The following is a 20,213-nucleotide window of genomic DNA, read 5'->3' as shown; positions in this document are numbered from 1 at the left end:
GTGGCGTCACGAACTATTCTACCATTAAATACATTTCCCCATTGCTTGGGTGCCCAGGGCCACGGACCGGGTCACCGCTGCTGTGACACATCCCCACCTGACACCGGCCCGGTACCGAGTACCCCACAGCCCTGGGAGGGCGACCCAGTTAATTGATGTGATCTGCAGAAACTACTGGGTAACTTTATTAATATGGTGGAATTACATTTTGTTTTTCACCATTTCACTTCACTTGGGATTATTTTTTCACCCACTTTTCAGCACATTATGTGGTAACATGAAGGGAGACTTTCATAATTACATTTCATCCTGCAAATATCAGTCCTTCATGGGAAAATAATGTATTTATGATTTTTGGAACGGAAAAAGGAAAGAAATTAGAAAAATGACCCTGTCTCAAAGGGGTTAAAAGGTGTCACGTAGAGGAGATCCCAGGAATATACATTACACATCAGTAGGGCGAGTGTCTCCTGCATCTCCTCACTCTCCGCACAGGTCATTCGGATGGTCACCTAATGCTCTTTCTATCCTGGAGGGGATGGATCTGAGGAAACCTTGTTGGAAATCCGGTGTCATAAGCACATAAATGATTGGATTCAGGCAACTGTTCAGACAAGCCAGGCTGGTAGTGATAGTGGATACAGTATAAAATGCTGAGTGAAATGGATAATAGGATGCTATGTAAATACCATAAATCCAGAATATTGGTGGGCCTATGTAATATGGAAACCAGCAGATGAAGAAACACGATATAACAGCGGTGATGATCCTGGAGGATCTCTGAGATCTCTGGGATCTCTTACTTTTTCTAAGTTTGTAGAAAATGGTCACATAAGAGGTGACGATGATGAGAAACGGGATCACACACATTATAACCAATCTGATCCACTGCATGGTCTGAAGTAACTCTGGATTATAACGAAATGTGTAATGATAATATAGACACCATTCCAATAGATAACGTACATGGTATCTATACACGTAATACAGGGCACTGGCCACAGTGACGCTCAGCCCCCAGATGATCGCTGCACTGATTCTCACCAGGTTACGAGATCTATGAACTTTGGCCCAGAATGGCCACATGACGGACACCCAGCGGTCAATACTCATGGCCGTCAGGAGGAGAACACTGGCGCTCATGTTCACATTAAACAGAAACATGTTCACTGTACAATGTGCACTATCTACAAATCCTGCAGCCCACTCAGCAATTCTCAGGGGGAGAGATGTGCAGCACAGGAAGTCCGCGATGGCCAGGTGGAGGAACCACACGGCACTGATTGTGTTGTTCATCCTGAATCCGGCAATCCAGATGACTAATCCATTACCGATAATCCCGAGAGCAAAAACAATGCTGAATAATGTAATGGACGTCTTCTGCATAATGTTTTCATAATAATTACCAGGATCCATCTCATATTCGCCAGGTGACCTGAGAAGACAGAATAGGTCAGACATTAGGGGAATGAAGAATTTATAGTTTCATTAGTTTCTCCCTTGTACATGGAGGGGCTGACATCACAGTGGGATCACAATGTGGAGCTAGAGGTCAGACCACCATATTCCCCCACAGGACTCATTATTCCTTATCACTTTATTTGACCATAAACACCTAAGAACCTTTTACAATTCCTGTCATAAAATATAGGAAGTGAAATAAGACTAATCTGCAGTACATATTGCCGTACATCCAGACACCTCCCAACTTTTGAAGAATAAAAAGAGATATAGATCATGTGTAGCGCTCAGCGGCACATTTTGATCACGCCCCTGACCACACTCTAATCCACGCCCATTTACCATTTCTCCCCTTGTAGTGGCGGTGGTGGGGTGCCGAGCTGGGGGGGTGGTCCTACTTTTATACCGCGCAGAGATGATAACAGAGACACGATGAGGCAGATTCTGGGTGCAACAGGTCCAAGTTTATTGCTCACCGTCCGACTGACGGTCCTCGCGGTACACCGCGATATCTCTCTCTCTGCCCTCCGTGTCCAGGGCCGCTTCAACACCGTATGTCACACTAGGGACGTATTTATACGCAACGTCCCGTCTCACACAGTGACAATCCTGACAGCTCGGTTACTGTGGCCGCCTTAGGCCCGTACACCAACAGCACTTTACTGGTCAGTTTCGTCGTTATACATACGGTGTCTTCCACCCAGAGCCTTGTCTCTGCTGCGGTCCTTCCCTGTCAGGACCACCCCCTGACGTTTCCTCTCCTCAGTCCCCTAGGTCGGATTCTCCTCAGGGCACACAGACTGGCGTAGTCCTCCTGTCACCTGGGCTCCCCCTGGGGACTGGAACCTTCTGGAACCCTCCCTCAGTATTTATAACTCCCCCGGTTCCTTGAAACTGTCACTAACTGTCACCACGCCCCCCATGACCAACGGTTTCTAAAGCCCTAAGCTGCTGTAAAGTCCTTTGCTCACACTCCACCCTGCCATCTAATGGTCATCCCAAGGTACTGCACGTCCACTACACTTTCCTAGTTGTTTCCCCACTGTAATCACTGACTCCTACCTACACTGTGCAAACCTATCTTTCTTCACTCTGACTAGTCCGTCCGTCCGGTCACCTTCCCTACACTCCCCCTTCCTTTGTCCATTGTCGTCCTCGACAATCGTCATCCCTGCCTTCGTCGTTCTGAATCTACACCTACATTCTGTTGTCGGACCAGAAGTTGAGCCAAACCCACTATCTGCGGGGGCCGAACCATACTGGGAGCACTATGCTCTGAGCAGCCTACTGCTACTCACCAGCGCGCACGCCACATGACAACGTCTTTCAAATTGGGCAAGGTACACCCATATTCTCTCTACGGCGTGTATCTTTCCCCTACTCTCCCCTACTGTTACCTTTCACTATCCGGTATGCCATGATCGAGGCCACTCACCTACCAGATCATTGCCGGCGCCCGCCTTTCCTTCTTCAGGGGTGTCCGTGGTGTTGGGGACCTGACCTAGGATGGCTGTCTTTCTCACGTCTTCTCACTCATTTTCCTTCTTTCAATTACATGTCATGGTCGGCGTCCCGGTCTCCCAGACCTCAACTCTTAGATCCCTACCGGATCTCACACTTTCCTTTGGTCCCGCAGACCTTCCCTTAACCCGGACCTGTTGCATTTTACTTTGCATATTATACATCATACAACTTTATAATAGCACAAGTATCCCATTTTTATAAATTTTTTTTTCATTTTCTTTTGCTTTAAAACTCAACGTTCAACAATAAACATCGCCAGTACTCCTTTTCCCTCCCCCTTCCTTGGACATGAACACTCCCTCTTGTCTTCGTATCCCCGTTCTGTCAAGTTTCCAAATCAGTAAAATAACATCCTGTAAGAGGAACATTCTAAAAAAAAAACAGCTTAATCACATAAAACATTTTTTTTTTTTAAAACTAGAACTGTTCTTTTAGACTCTGACAGTCCAGGCCATCTCCTGATGGCCGGTAGCAAGGGGCCCACAGCCGTGGAACTCCTGGGGTGAAGGGAGTGTCCAATACAGTCCTCTTTACGGGGGTTCGCGTTCCTCAGGTACCGCCAGTACCGCCACCGCATAATACCCGCGGGGGCAGTATTCTTTATAATAAGAGACAAAGTCCCCTATTTCCAGGGCACGGCCATGGCGTATGGAGGCTACGTTCACGTATACCTTCTGACCAGTCTGATCACGTATGAAGCCATACCCCCGGGCCACATTGGTGTACACCAGCCGCCCCCGGGATCTTTCCACCGCCATGCCAGCCTCCCCTTTTGAATGAAGCAGGCTCCATACCTCCTGCTCTCGAACCTTCTTTTGTTTTACCACCTCCGCAACCCAAACGGAGGGTACCGCGCCAGTCCCAGAGTCCGGTGGGCGGGACCTTGCCGAGAAAGGGCGTGGGGTAGAGGCGGCCGATGATATCTGTGGCCCAGCAGCCGCTGGGGCCGGGTAGCAGATGGGAGCAGCCGTGACTCCGGAGGGCTGGTCCACAGGGCCCGATAAACAGACCCCAGCCGGTTCCAATACTGGCTTCACCGCGGCCACAGGGTAGGCCGCATCCACAACTCCCAGCAAAGCCGGAGTAACGGCCGGTTCGGGTGATGAGGCTGACACCGGCCGAGGGAGTGCAACCGCGCCTTCTATAAATAAGCTCCGCCCTGGTGACTCCGGGCGGGGAGATTCGGGAACGGGAGCTAGGGCCTTGCTCAATTCTACGTTTAGCATAGGGCCCTCCGCAGCCGGGCCTTCCGGTACACTGGAGGCTGCGTGTTGTGGCAAAATGATAGGGGCCGCTTGTGAAGCCGCCGGCAGGGCCGGGGGAACTCTCACCTTCCCCGGCGCCACGGCCTCCGTCACACCACCGCACGGCTCATCCCGCAGCCTCCGCTCTCCAACTCGCTGCACAGCGGGCCTAGCTTCCAGGCTCAGGGGCTCCGCGGGGAGACTCTCCGCCGGTATCAATGGAGGCCGCTCCTTCTGGTTCCGCACGGGCTCCGCACAGATTTCTCTTCTTGCCCATGGACCCGAAGATGACGTCTTCTGTCTCAGTTCGTTCTCCTGCCGCCACTGCCATTCTAGGCGGCCAATACCCCGACATCCGCAGCGTCTCATACCGTCCGGTGGGCAGCAATCGAATGGCGCCAAACAGTCGCTCCCAGACTTTTCTTCGGTGTCACTCCCTCTGTGGGGTGGGGCGTTGGCAGGCCTCTCCACCCACCTGTCAGGGTCCAATGTATGGAAACGTCGGCCTCCGGGCACATACTGCTGTCCACGGGGGTACGTTGGAGGGGGTCCCAGTCCATTCTGAACTACTGCGAACACCCGGACCTCGCCTCTGCGTTGAAGGAGCGCCGCCATACTGCACTGTCTCTGGTACCGCCCCGGATCCTCTACTGGCCACACAGATTCATCACTGCGCTCCTCATTTGTAATCCACTGGTAAGCCAATCGTAATCCACCGGTAATTGTAATCCAAACTGAGTAGTCCGAGTCCTTTTCCATTCTTTGAGGCAGGTCTGCCGCAGAAGATGAGGTATTAGCGGCGGCGATCCTGCCGACTACGCCAAATGTAGTGTCGGTGGTGGGGTGCCGAGCTGGGGGGGTGGTCCTACTTTTATACCGCGCAGAGATGATAACAGAGACACGATGAGGCAGATTCTGGGTGCAACAGGTCCAAGTTTATTGCTCACCGTCCGACTGACGGTCCTCGCGGTACACCGCGATATCTCTCTCTCTGCCCTCCGTGTCCAGGGCCGCTTCAACACCGTATGTCACACTAGGGACGTATTTATACGCAACGTCCCGTCTCACACAGTGACAATCCTGACAGCTCGGTTACTGTGGCCGCCTTAGGCCCGTACACCAACAGCACTTTACTGGTCAGTTTCGTCGTTATACATACGGTGTCTTCCACCCAGAGCCTTGTCTCTGCTGCGGTCCTTCCCTGTCAGGACCACCCCCTGACGTTTCTTCTCCTCAGTCCCCTAGGTCGGATTCTCCTCAGGGCACACAGACTGGCGTAGTCCTCCTGTCACCTGGGCTCCCCCTGGGGACTGGAACCTTCTGGAACCCTCCCTCAGTATTTATAACTCCCCCGGTTCCTTGAAACTGTCACTAACTGTCACCACGCCCCCCATGACCAACGGTTTCTAAAGCCCTAAGCTGCTGTAAAGTCCTTTGCTCACACTCCACCCTGCCATCTAATGGTCATCCCAAGGTACTGCACGTCCACTACACTTTCCTAGTTGTTTCCCCACTGTAATCACTGACTCCTACCTACACTGTGCAAACCTATCTTTCTTCACTCTGACTAGTCCATCCATCCGTCAGGTCACCTTCCCTACACCCTGACAGGAGGGACATTCAGTAGATGCCTGAGACTGCAGGGTGTAGACTCAAATCCAGGACTGTCCTCTGTATCCGGGACAGTTGGGACAAGCAATGAGCGGATGGAATCCCGAGTCTCTGGTCCAGGTCAGCACTACCTAGTGGCTGGATGGGAGGACATGAATCTATAACCTTCCGGCATCCCTGGTGCAGCTTCTGATGACCCAGGGCCACCTGGACGTCATCTGTGCGCCCTGCTCATCTCTAGTTGGGACTTGTGTATTATTTTTTATTTCCTCATTCATAGTCTGAGCCGCCAGAACTTTCTCATCTTTTTGTGGCGTTACTATACGACATCCGGCTTGTTTGTGTCTGTAAGGCCGTGTACACACGGTGCAGAAATACTGTGGTTTTTATTTCTGCAGGATCTGAACCAAACTACACAATAACAATCTTCTCCCCCTTATTTGATGCGTTTTTGGTGCAGATGTAAAGCTGCGTTTTTAATGTGTTTTTATGGTACAGAAACGCTTTCATTCTGCAGTTTTTTTTTCATGTGTTTTTGTTCCGGCTCCACATAGCAAACAATAGAGAACAAAAGGCCCCAAAACCACACAGATCAGCAGCGTCCTATAAACCTTATCAGCATGCACAAGAAACAAATGTACCCTGACAACAACGCAACAAAGACTAAGCAAAACCTGATTATTTTTAGGAGGTAAGAGGTAGGAGGGGAGAGAAGGAATGGGAAAAGTAAGGAAAGAAAAGGGAAAGGAAGAACAGCTGTAACCAGGTGGAGACAAGACTATAGAGAAATACTGACTGTTACATAATGTAAGATACTGTCTGTCGGAGTCTAATAGCGGCGCAGTTTTCATGGAATCACATCCACTTTGCTTGGACAGATAGACACAGCAGAATTTTTATGCAAAAACAGCAGCAGAAAATATTCAGCATTTACGCTACATGTGAACACGGTCTAAATGTCCAAGCAAAGTGGATGTGATTCTGTGGCGCCCCCAGGAGTATGGTCACCACACTGGCTTTGCCTTCCTCCAGGGTAGGGTAATGCCAGGCTTGAAGGCAATGATGGGTCTCTCTCACAGTCTATCCATGCATATAACACAGTTCCACTCCTGACCAGCAGGGGGAGCTCTGACCAGGATTGAGGGGAGGAGTGATGCCTGAGGGCCAGGAGGAAGAAGGATGAGATAGTCTGCGGAGGGTGAAGTGAGCAGACGTGGAGAATGAAGCTGAGAGGTTGAGCTGCAGGCGGCGAGCTCCCTCAGCTTGAGAGCGCACGAACTGGAGACTGGTCTCCACGGTGGTACGGATACTGACGGTCCTGCCACAGATACCAGCGGTGTAGGAGGCTGTAAATTCCCTGCTCCCCACCAAAGACTTGGGACACAACAGTAATTGAGTAGAGAACCAGGATTCAGGAGAGGAGTCCCGAGAGAGGCTATAGCTGTCTGTCATACAAGTCATGTTCTAGGAACGTCTGAGTCTGAGGAAAGGCATTTCAGAGAACTAAGGACTGGATTGCTTCACACTACGAAGTGCTAGGAAAGGAGATTGCTCAGCCCATCTGTGAGAGAGAATCCTGAATTGCTTCCAGGCTAACCTGCTTTATTCCATCTGTAATCAGGACCCTGGACTGCATATCTCCAGTAAAGGTACAGAAACTACAACCGCTGTGTCTTGTCTGTTCCTACGCTTCCAGCACCACTACATCCCCATGCTGGGTACATCTACACTGCCCTGGGACTACAGCTCCACCTGTGGGGAGCTACACCATCTCTGCTGCACCACACCATCAGTCCCAGTGGACCTGTATGCAGCGTTGGCCCCACACAATATTTGCCAAACACCACGGGTGGCGTCACAAACTATTTTACCAGTAACTACATTTCCCCATTGCTTGGGCGCCCAGGGCCACTGCTGCTGTGACACATCCCCACCTGACACCGGCCCGGTACCGAGTACCCCACAGCCCTGGGAGGGCGACCCAATTCCATGAAATCTCCACTCTGTGGTCTGAAGACGCTGCTGAACTCTGTAGCTTTGGTGCATTGTTTCTCTGTAGGCTTCTTCTGAAAAACACTGTAAGCCCACGTTGGAATCCCTCCTATTGATGTGGGCTCCAGCGCTGAGCACACATCTTTCCTGGCACATGTCAGCTGCTTTGAATTGCGATCCACCCATGGTTGTTAACCTGTTAAATGCCGCTGTCAATCTCTGACAGTGGCATTTAACTCACGTTTACCAGAAGCGCAACGGAAATCTCGCACATCATTGACCCCATCTCATGATCGCAGGCCCGGTGGTCGGCACTCATAGCAAGTGAGCATTTCTGCTACACACAGGCGATCTGATCATCGCCTGTGTGTAGCAGAGGTGATCAGACAACTGAAACTTCTAGCCTCCCATGGAGATTATTTAAGCACTCAGAAAGTAAAAAAAAAGTTTTTAAAAATATTAAAAAGTATAAAAGTTCAATTCACCCCCCTTTTTGCTCCATTCAAAATAAAACAATAAAAAAATCAAATATCCACATATTTGGTATTTCCGCTTTCAGAATCGCTCGATCTATCAAAATAAAAAAGAATTAACCTGATCACTAAACGGCGTAACGAGAATAAAATTAAAAACGTCAGAATTAAAATTTTTTGGTCGAGGCAACATTGCAATAACATGCAATAATGGGTGACAAAAAGATCGCATCTGCACCAAAATTGTATCAATAAAAGCTTCAGCTTGGCCCGCAAAAAATAAGCCCTCACCAGGTCCAAGATCCCGAGAAATGGAGACGCTACGGGTATCGGAAAATGGCACCTTTTTTTTTTTTTACCAAAGTTTGGATTTTGTTTTCACCACTTAAATAAAAAAGAACCTAGACATGTTTGGTTTCTATGAACTCGTTATGACCTGGAGAATCATAATGGCAGGTCAGTTTTAGCATTTATTGAACATGATAAAAAAAAAAACAACTGTGGAATTGCACTTTTTTTGCAATTTCACCTGACTTGAAATTTTTTTCCTGTTTTCCAGTACATGATATGCTAAAACCAATGGAGCTGTATAAAAGTACAACTCGTTCCGCAAAAAACAAGCCCTCACACGGCCATATTGGTGGAAAAATAAAAAGTTATGGCTCTGGGAAGAAGGAAAGCAATAATCGAAAATGCAAAAACGGAAATATCCTCGGTCATGAAGGAGTTAAGCGAAGAACCAAAGCTTTTCTGTACTGTTAAAAAAGCGCTAAACCCTGCTTCATATCTGCCCCAAAATCGCATCAAATAAGGGGGAGACGCATAAAGGAAATACAGCTAACAGGAAAAACAGAAAAGATGGATAATACGTCAGGAGCGGACACCTGTAGAAAAAAAAGCAGAAAGAACGCAGTATGTGAACACAGCCTCAGCATTACAGTTTTATCACATTTTTATACAGATAAATATCAATTACGCCATTATTTTTTACATAATTTACTGATCCCTGTAAATAATCTGACCGCTGCGATCTGCGGGTCCTTATGATAACAGCCACACCAAATATATTTGTGTTGCTTGCAGATTTGGATGTTAAGTATGTTAAAAAAAAATGCATTACAAATGACAATGTGTTTTTCAGTTTTACATGTTTTTCATGATTATTTATTTCTGATTTTATAGGATGAAAAAAATTACTTTTACCCCAGTAGAATACAAATCCATCTATTGTACACAGCAGTGTATTTCTATCAGTATTATCTGCCTGTAGTACGGATCAAGGACACAGAATTTATCCTTTGACTTCATCAGAGCTTGTGGCTCATCAGCCTAAAAAGCCTGTGTGTAATGTAGGCTGTGTGCACACGTTGCGGTTTTTTTGCATTTTTGCGGTGCTTTTCCGCTGTGGAAGCGCCGTGAAAATGCAAAAAAACACGCATCCCATGCAATTCTATGGGATTCCGCAATGCTGTGCTAATGCTGCAGATTTTTCCACTGCGAAATCGCATAGCGGTAAAATCTGCAGCATGCCCATTCTTTTTGCAGAATCGCGGCGATTCCGCACCCATAGGATTGCAGTGAAACACTCACTTTACGCATGTGGCTATGCCCACCATGCATAAAGTGAGCGTCTCATGTGCGGATGGTATCCAGGGCCTGGAGGAGAGGAGACTGTCCTCCAGGCCCTGGGTACCATAATCCTGTAAAAAATAGAATAAAAACAAAAAATAGTGATAAACTCACCCTCCTGCGGCCCCCGGAGCCCTTCCCGCCTCTCACCACGCTCCCGGCATCTTCCAGTCCCAGTAATGTTTTGCGCGAATGACCACGATAACGTCGTGCTCTCGCGAGCATGACATCATTCATCTCAGGTCCTTCGCGCAAAGCATTACTGGGCCCGGAAGATGCCCGGAGTGCCACAGAGCAGATCGGGGGCCGTTGGAAGATTAGAATAACAATTTTTTTTATTTTTTTTATTATTTTAACATCCTACCTATCGCATTTCCAAGCAATGCTAATCGCTTGGAAAGCGCAAACATTCTGCAAGCAAAAAACGCTTGCAAAATGCTTGTTTTCCGTGGGAAAAATGCATGCGAATTCGCATGCGTTTTACCCGCGGCGGGAGTGCGGAAATGTTGCGGAAATTTTCGCAGCATTTCTGCAACGTGGGTACATAGCCTTGGGGTTGAGGGTTTTTTTGTAATTGCTTATTATGTTTACTTCTTTTACAGGACCAAAAATTCTTGTTCCTCAACTCAGAATACAGAGACTATAAATATACATTGCTATGCACATTGTATCTCTATGACCTTGTATAACCTGCTTCTTCAGGATTCATTGTCTGTAATACAGGTCAAGATAACCAAATTCTCCTATGTTGTAGTTTGCTGTAGCTCAGTGGTGGCGCAATATCCTGGGAATGCAGAGATGCGAGTTTGTGTACTGAGGAGACAAGATCACACTGTGTGACATGAAATAGTCACCCAATTTCAGGAAACACTGTCCTTCTGCAATTGAATTTATGCAGAGAGCAGTCCTGTCCTCCAAGGAAGAGCTGTTGGAAAGGTGCGTATAGAAGCTTGGAGAAAAGCTGTGACGTGACAGGATCAAGGCTGCTATCAGGAATTTCAGGGCCTCATAGCAGCAAAAATTTCAGGTCCCCTAGAGGCTCCACCCCTCAATCCTTCCACAGACCCACTGCCCACTCTTGGAAAATTCTGACCATTGGAAACTGCATTGATCTAAAGAATGGAGAACTTTTATCCTCATTTTAAAATGCAATGGCGGGTGGGATGCCTGTCCACAGCTCCAGTCATGCTCTTTGGGGTTTACAGAAGAAGCCAAGTGCAGCCACTGAGGGAATGAATGGATCACTGGTTGAGTTGCACATGAGCTCCATTCTAAGGCCGGAGTCACACTAGTGTTGAATGTGGATGAGTGCTTTGTGAGAAAACATTGCATAACACTCGGACCATTGTTAATCTATGGGACAGCTCCCAACACCGTTTTTTTTCTCGGCCGTATTCTGCATGCAAGAGAAATCGCAGCATGCTGCGATTGTGCACGTATATTGGCCGAGTCTTGCCAATGCAAGTCTATGGGTGCGAGAAAAAATCGGACACCTCACGGACCATCAATGTGACTTGCAAGAAATACGCACACATTTTCCTTATTTCAGCCCTGTTCTGTCTCTGACATTTAATTCATAATCTTTGATTGTCTGTCTGATATTTACAGTGATTAGTGGTTAGAATATACAGAATGTACAGCTTTTCATAGATTCTATTGTTTTCAGTGTTTCTCGCTCCAGAGTCATAATCGTAGTCTTCTCTTGTTACTTTCACTTTGTCTGGACTTTTCCCTCCATTGCAGTGCATTATGGTAAGTTTTGCAGTGCTTTCTGGGAGCCCTTTGCAAAGGATTATGGTACTTCCCTCCAGTTCTCCATTTTCCTTCAGCCTGCATTCAGGAAGCATCTCATTTCTCTTCTCCCCTTGTGAGCGCATCGCTGGTACGTACTTATGCTTCCTGCACCTAATTCCTGTCTCATATTAGCCTGGTTAATTAGTCCTTCCCCTGGTTAGCTATTAGTGCAGATGTTGATTTATTATGTTTATGTATAATATGTATTCCTGATGTACCCTGTTAGGGCTGGCATTAGGGTTAGGGCTGGAATTAGGGTTAGGGCTGGAATTAGGGTTATGGCTGGAATTAGGGTTAGGGCTGGAATTAGGGTTAGGACTGGAATTAGGGTTAGAATTAGGGTAAGGGTTAGAATAAGGGTTAGAGTTGAAATTAGGGTTAGGGTTGGAATTAGGGTTGGGATTAGGGCTAGGGTTGTGATTAGGGTTGGAATTAGGGTTAAGATTAGGGTTAGGGGTGGGTTGGGGTTGGGATTAGGGTTAGGCTTGTAGTTAGGTTTAGAGTTGGGATTAGGGTTAGGGGTGTGTTGGGGTTAGGGTTGTGGTTAGGATTATTAGGGTTGGGATTAGGGTTAGGGGTGTGTTGGGGTTAGGGTTGGAGTTAGAATTGTGGGGTTTCCACTGTTTAGGCACATCACAGGGTCTCCGAACGCGACATGGCGCCACCGTTGATTTCAGCCAATTTTGCGTTTTAAAAGTCAAACAGCGCTCCCTCCATTCCGAGCCCCGATGTGTGCCCAAACAGTGGTTTACCCCCACATATGGGGTATCAGCATACTCAGGAAAAATTGCACAACACCTTTTGGGGTCTAATTTCCCCTGTTACTTTTGGGAAAATAAAAAATTGGGGGCTAAAATAATTATTTTTGTGGAAAAAAAATGATTTTTTATTTTCATGGCTCTGCGTTATAAACTTCTGTGAAGCAATTGGGGGTTCGAAATGCTCACCACACATCTAGATAAGTTCCTTGGGGGGTCTAGTTTCCAAAATGGGGTCACTTGTGGGGGGTTTCTACTGTTTAGGCACATCAGGGGCTCTGCAAACGTAACATGACGCCTGCAGACCATTCCATCAAGTTGGCATTTCAATACCTCACTACTTCCCTTCCGAGCCCTGATGTGTGCCCAAACAGTGGTTCCCCCCCACATATGGGGTACCAGCGTACTCAGGACAAACTGTACAACAACTTTTAGGATTCCAATCTCTCTTGTTACCCTTGTGAAAATAAAAAATTGTGGTATAAAAAATCATTTTTTGAGGAAAAAAAAATATTTTTTATTTTCACGCCTTTGCGTTATAAACTTCTGTGAAGAACTTGGGGGTTCAAAGTGCTCACCACACATCTAGATAAGTTCCTTGGGTGGTCTAGGTTCCAAAATGGGGTCACTTGTCAGGGGTTTCCACTGTTTAGGTGCATCAGGGGCTCTGCAAACGTAACATGACGCCCGCAGACCATTCCATCAAGTCGACATTTCAAAATATCACTACTTCCCTTCCGAGCCCCGACGTGTGCCCAAACAGTGGTTCCCCCCCACATATGCGGTACCAGCGTACTTAGGACAAACTGTACAACAACTTTTGGGGTCTAATTTCTTCTGTTACCCTTATGAAAATAAAAAATTGTGGGCTAAAAAAATCATTTTTTGAGGAAAAAAAAATATTTTTTATTTTCACGCCTTTGCGTTATAAACTTCTGTGAAGAACTTGGGGGTTCAAAGTGCTCACCACACATCTAGATAAGTTCCTTGGGTGGTCTAGTTTCCAAAATGGGGTCACTTGTAAGGGGTTTCCACTGTTTAGGTGCATCAGGGGCTCTGCAAACGTAACATGACGCCCGCAGACCATTCCATCAAGTCGACATTTCAAAATATCACTACTTCCCTTCCGAGCCCCGACGTGTGCCCAAACAGTGGTTCCCCCCCACATATGGGGTACCAGCGTACTCAGGACAAACTGTACAACAACTTTTGGGGTGCAATCTCTCCTGTTACCCTTGTGAAAAGAAACAATTGTGGGCTAAAAAATCATTTTTTGAGGAAAAAAAATATTTCTATTTTCACGGCTCTGCGCTATAAACTTCTGTGAAGCACCTGAGGGTTCAAAGCGCTCACTATCCATCTAGATAAGTTCCTTGGGGGGGTCTAGTTTCCAAAATGGGGGAATTTGTGGGGGAGCTCCAAAGTTTAGGCATGCAGGGGCTCTCCAAACACGACATGGTGTCCGCTAACGATGGAGCTAATTTTTCATTCAAAAAGTGAAATGGCGCTCCTTCCCTTCTGAGCCCTGCCGTGCGCCCAAACAGTGGTTTACCCCCACATATGGGGTACCAGCGTACTCAGGACAAACTGGACAACAACTTTTGTGGTCCAATTTCTCCTGTTAGCCTTGTGAAAATAAAAAATAGCGGGCTAAAAAATCATTTTTGAGGAAAAAAAATATTTTTTTATTTTCTCTGCTCTGCGTTATAATCTTCTGTGAAGCACTTGGGGGTTCAAAGTGCTCACCACACATCTAGATAAGTTCCTTCGGGGGTCTAGTTTCCAAAATGGGGTCACTTGTGGGGGAGCTCCAATGTTTAGGCACACAGGAACTCTCCAAACGCGACATGGTGTCCGCTAACGATTGGAGCTAATTTTTAATTCAAAAAGTCAAATGGCGCTCCTTCCCTTCCGGGCCCTGCCGTGCGTCCAAACAGTGGTTTATGACCACATATGAGGTATCAATGTACTCAGGAGAAATTGCCAAACAAATTTTAGGATCCATTTTTACCCTGTTGCCCATGTGAAAATGAAAAAACAGTCTAAAAGATAATTTTTGTGAAAAAAAAGTACTTTTTTTTAACGATCTATTTGTGAAGCACCTGGGGGTTCAAAGTACTCACTATTAGAGTTGAGCGACTTTTGGTTTTTTAGGGTCGAGTTTCGCTTCGTGAAACCCGACTTTTCCAAAAGTCGGGTCGAGTGAGATCGTCCGACTAACGGAAAAAGTCGGGTTTCGTTCAGACCGAAACATGAAACCCAATGTAAGTCAATGGGGCAGAAAAGTCGGGAGTGAAAAGAGGACAGAAAACACACTTACACTGCCCATTTGAATGCCAAAACCATAAAATCTTATTCCTGAAGCTTGTCACCCTTTATTTACTTCATAATACAAGCTACGCATTGAAAAATGGGGGATATTTGGCTAAATTTGCGTGGGGGAGGGCTGGATCCAGGTTTTCATGTGCCCTGGGCCAAAGAGCGCCCCTTTAACACATACCACAACTCATGATGCTCTGATACGGCAGAGAAATAGCGGTCTAGTACAATGAAAAATACTTCACTTTTTACATCTCATGACAGATATCCATTTAAAATTCTCCAATAGCTCCAAAAACGGACAGTATATTACTCCATACAGTATTATGGCCACCGCATAGTGCGCTATACAGAGTAATGAGGCCCATCTATTTCTCCCTACAGAATCATTGATCCCATATAATGTTTGAAACTGTATATGATGAGCTCCACATAATGCTACAGTATATGTTGGTCCACATGGATGAAGCTCCACTGTCTTATAGGCCCAAATAATGCTCCATACATAATGGACCCTATTTCTAATGCTCTAGTGTATAATGGGCCCTGTACATGCTGCTCCAGTGTCTGATGTCCACCTTTGGAATGTTCCAGTGTATGGTGGGCCCCATCTATCATTCTCCAGAGTATAGTGCTCCCCAAAAATAGCAGGCCCAACATTGAAAACAATGAAATAATTCTCCTCGCTATGGAATCCCTGTACTAGTCAGGACTCCTTGTCGTCCCCATCTTCCATCCCACTGCACTTGGCTGTTTAGGCAGAGGGCGTACAGATGTGATGTCATTGCGCTCTCTGATCAGAATATCAGTGTCAGGAAACGCGGAAGACGTCATGGCGGTGGAGCAGGGAGAGGTAAGTATTTCATCCTTGCAAGTGCTGTGATCCTGAGCAAGCAGGGGGGGCCCACTCGTTGGCGACGGCACTGGCACAGGGCCCCTCATAGTACGGCGGTGTGTCTGACGGCAGGTGGGCCGAACCTGTACTTTCATCTGCAGCTTCCTCTTTGTCACCGTGTAAGGTGGAACATTATATGAGAAGGGTAACCTGAGTTTCATCAGGGTCAGATTCAGGCTGTGTAGAGAGCGAGAGGAATGTAGTGGTCTGGGTCAATGTACCAGCAGAATCATTGAGCAGTGGCTGGGCATCAGTGCACTTGTGGCGCCCACAGGAGTATGGTCGCCACACTGGCATTACCTTCCTCCTAGGGAGTGTGATGTCATGCTTGGGAGCAACGAACGAAGGATCTCTCTAGCAGGTTAACTGATTGGGCGGCATGATTCCCACGACTCACGACCCTCCAAACAGCATCCATGAAGGCAAAATTGTAGTTTGACGTGGGCAGTATGGTTGCAAAGCTGAACCTTAAAGGAATGTCCAGAAGGGCACCACCAGGAGTGGAGCCTGCAGCGTAATTGGACTCAACACGGGCAACCTCAACCATCCAGCAACCGAAAAGATGCACGCATTGCAAGCTTAATTCCGTTAACGAACGAGACTCCGTCCTGCCCACGCGGTCCGCGTCCAGCTTACTAGAGGGACACGCGAGGCTCTGGCACGCGAGATTGGGCAATAACTGGTGTGTCAAGGCCTTACATGTCCGTGGCTGCATGCGCGCTACACCGAAAGGGCCAGCGGGTGTCGCTTACAGGTGCAGATAAGCCGCTGAACACCGTTAGTGATGGGGATCTGGGATTACAATTATTACCCGCCAACGATGATTTCCCAGTAAGTGCAGGTCAACCGCTGTTCCGGAATTAGGCCTAACCGTCATTCCTGAAAAAGGGAAAAACTTATGTGTGCAAACCACAGGTGCTGTAGCTTGCATAACAGCACGCCAGCCGTTCTCAGGCACATTATGGATTACACGTGATTGCACAAAGGTGAGAAAGGGTACCGTATCACCGGATAACATGTATGGATAGCATAGTTTACACATTAAAAATATATGTCTATACATCAGGAGGCAGGCTCAGATGGTGTCAGGCCCAGTATGGATTTGACAGCCCAGACTACACAGCGGAGGAGCAGGGAGAGGTAAAGATTGCAAATGCTGGGGCCCTGGCCAAGCACGGCTGGCTCACTCGTGGGCGTCGGTACTGGCACTGGGCCCCTCATAGTACGGCGGTGTGTCTGACGGTGGGTGTGCACCACCACTGTCAGAGACACTTGATTGCACTATGAGGGACCCTGTGCCAGTGCCCGCGCCCAAGAGTCGGCCTACCCACCTGTCAAGGGCAACGGCACTCGCACGGTTGCGTGCGCTAGCTGGTGAACCCGACCATGGGGGGGGGCAGCCCAGTTAGGGAGGTTTATACAATGGCATATGTTGATGTTGGACATTCAGCTGATGCAAAAGGCGAAATTGGTCAAGTCCCAGGAAGCGGAGGACCAAAGCAAGCCATGTTTCTGTCAACCTATGTGTCATCAGGGGAAGGTGGGACAAAATCCTTGGAAACCCATGCATGGTTCATTTTAATGAAGGTTAGATCATCCACATTTTGGGTCGACAGACGGGTCCTTTTTTCTGTCAGTATTGAACCAGCAGCACTGAAGACTCTTTCCGATAGCACACTTGCAGCTGGGCACGCGAGCTACTGTAAGGCATATTGGGCCAATTCAGGCCAGGTGTCCAGTTTTGCGGCCCAATAGTCAAAGGGGAATGACCTGTGTGGGAGAACATCGATATGGGAGGAAAAGTAGTTTGTAACCATAGTTGACAACTGCTGTCTCCTGTCACTTTCCATCGATGCAGTATTACCAGTTGTGTGAGCGGTACTTGAAAAATCAGTCCACAACATTGTCATGAAACCCCTGTCTCCAACGCCACTTCTGCTGTGTGCACCACAAACAACTCTGCCAAGCTGCCCCCGGCCCGTACGGCTCGTGTGAGAACCATCACCGCTGCTGTGTGCTGGGAATGCCTCAAGCAACCGATTTACCAGAGTTGCTTGTTTATTAGCCAATATTAGGTCAAGGTTCTCCAGTGGCATGATGTTTTGTAATTTGCCTTTATAGCATGGATCCAGGATGCTGGCCAACCAGTAGTCATCATCGTTCATCATTTTGGCAATGCGGGGGTCCCTTTTTAGGATCTGCAAGGCATAATCTGACATGTGGGCCAATGTTCCCGGTGTCAATGATGCACTGCGAGTGCTGGTTGGAGGAGCACTTTCTGGCAAATCCACATCCCTCCAGTCACGCACAAACCCTGTACCAGACCTTGCCACGCCAACATTTTCACTTGCCCCACGAGATGCATCCTCCTCCCCTAAGTAATCATCCCCATAATCATCCTCCTCCTCCTCTTCTTCCTCCACCTCGTCCAGGAGAGGTCCCTGAGCAGACAATGGCTGAATGTCATCAAGGATTCCCTCCTCGTCAACATTGGCTGCGGACGCCTGCTCCTTAAGGTGCGTCAACGTTTGCATGAGCAGACGCATAAGTGGGATGCTCATGCTTATGATGGCGTCGTCTGCGCTTACCAGCCGTGTGCATTCCGCAAAACACTGAAGGACTTTAAAGAGGTCTTTCAGCTTCGACCACTGCACACCTGTCAACTCCATGTCTGCTCTCAAAGTGCCTGGCCGTGTATCCTCCCACAAATGCATTATGACCTGCCTTTGTTCGCACAGCCGCTCAACCATGTGCAGGGTGGAGTTCCACCTTGTTGCAATGTCGATAATGAGGCGGTGGTTGGGAAGGTGGAGCAATCGCTGCAGCTTCTGCATACGAGTGGAGTGTACAGGCGACCGGCGGATGTGCGCGCACAGTCTTCGCACCTTCTGGAGCAGGGCTGTTAACTCCGGATAATTTTTGAGGAAGCACTGCACCACCAGGTTCAAGGTTTGAGCCAAGCAAGGTATGTGGCTGAGTTTTGAAAGGGCTATGGCTGCCACAAAATTACGGCCGTTATCACTAACTACCTTGCCTGCCTCAAGATGTACACTGCCCAGCCATGACTCAGTTTGTCGCTGAAAGTACTCGGCCAGCACCTCGGCGGTGTATCTGTCGCCCAAACACATCATCTGTAACACAGCCTGCTTTCCACTAGCTGCTCGATAGGGGGACACCTCGTGTGCAACAGTGGCAGCTGCAGATGGAGTGCTCGTACGACTGCGCTCTGTGGACGAGCTTTCGCTTCTGGAGGAGGAGGAGGAGGAGGAGGAGGGTCGAACGCCTACAGCCAACTGTTTCCTATACCGTGGGCTAGGCAGCACTGTCCCACCACCGCTGTCCCCTGTGGACCCTGCATCCACCACATTAACCCAGTGCGCAGTGATGGACACGTAACGGCCCTGGCCATGCCGACTGGACCATGCATCAGTTGTGAGGTGCACCTTTCCACTCACTGACTGCTTGAGTGCATGGACAATGCGGTCTTTCACATGATGGTGGAGGGCTGGGATGGCTTTGCGAGAGAAGAAGTGGCGACTGGGTAGGTCATAGCGTGGTACTGCTTAGGCCATGAGTTTGCGGAAAGCTGCGCTTTCCACCAACCGATAGGGCATCATCTCAAACGAGATTAGTTTGGCAATGTGGGCGTTCAAACCCAGTGTACGCGGATGAGAGACTGAGTACTTTCTTGACCTACTCATAGTGTCTGGGAGGGTGAGCTGGACTTGAGAGCTGCATATGGTGGAAGTAGCGGTGGACAGGGCGGACTGAGAGAGGGTTGATGATGGTGATGGAGTTGGTGTTCTTTCTGATGGCCTAGTTTCAGTATTTCGTTGATATAACAGTGGGATTCCCTGACTGCTGTGGCCTTGCAACGACACCTCAACATTTGCTGCTGTGCTGACCGGTGGGCTTACAGTGGGGGAAACAATGTAGCATTGCTGACTACCTTCTTTGTGATCAGTTGCACATGTGGTACTTGAGGTTTGGTGTTGTGTCCACGCTTGCAAGTGCATGCTGGTTAAATGTCTAAGCATGCAACTGGTATTCAAATTTTTCAGATTTTTCCCTCGGCTAAAGGTCTTTGCGCACTTCTTACAGATAACCTTGGCCTGATCATGAGGATTTGGTTCAAAAAAGTGCCACACTGCACTCTTCCTACTTTGGCAGACATTTTGCGGCCTAGCACGCTGTGATATTTTGACCCTCTGGACAAGGTGTCCAGCAACTCTTTTGATTTTTGGAACCTGTCTTTGGAGTGCTCCGTGCCTGCCAGATAACAGCTGTTGCGATGTTGATGTCTGCTGTGGATGCTCCTCATCTGAGCTATTGGAAGCAGCACCCTCTTCCCCCAATGGATGCCAATCTGGGTCAACAACTGGGTCCTCCATCACCTCCTCTTCAATGTCATGTGCACCTTCCTCTGTGTCACCGTGTATGGTGGTATAGTGTGCGGGAAGGGGCACCTGAGTCTCATCAGGGTCAGAATCTGGCTCTTTACACTGGGAGGACA

General features: G+C 48.1%; 1 protein-coding gene across 1 annotated transcript in view; it reads right to left on the bottom strand.

Annotated features, from left to right (window-relative positions):
• Window positions 1–396: 396 nt before the first annotated feature.
• Window positions 397–20,213, bottom strand: part of LOC141055818 (C3a anaphylatoxin chemotactic receptor-like) — a 45,693-nt gene continuing 25,876 nt past the window's right edge. Inside the window, exon 2 of the mRNA XM_073552532.1 lies at window positions 397–1,435. Within this exon, the coding sequence (XP_073408633.1) occupies window positions 481–1,435 (955 nt within the window). The 3' untranslated portion in view covers window positions 397–480. The remainder of the gene's footprint in view (window positions 1,436–20,213) is intronic.

This window comes from Dendrobates tinctorius, unplaced genomic scaffold, assembly GCF_039654945.1.
Source record: "Dendrobates tinctorius isolate UK_male_01 unplaced genomic scaffold, ASM3965494v1 ptg000192l, whole genome shotgun sequence".
Taxonomy (NCBI): domain Eukaryota; kingdom Metazoa; phylum Chordata; class Amphibia; order Anura; family Dendrobatidae; genus Dendrobates; species Dendrobates tinctorius.
Note: the sequence above shows the minus strand (reverse complement) of the source record. Positions and strands in the feature narration are given on the sequence as shown.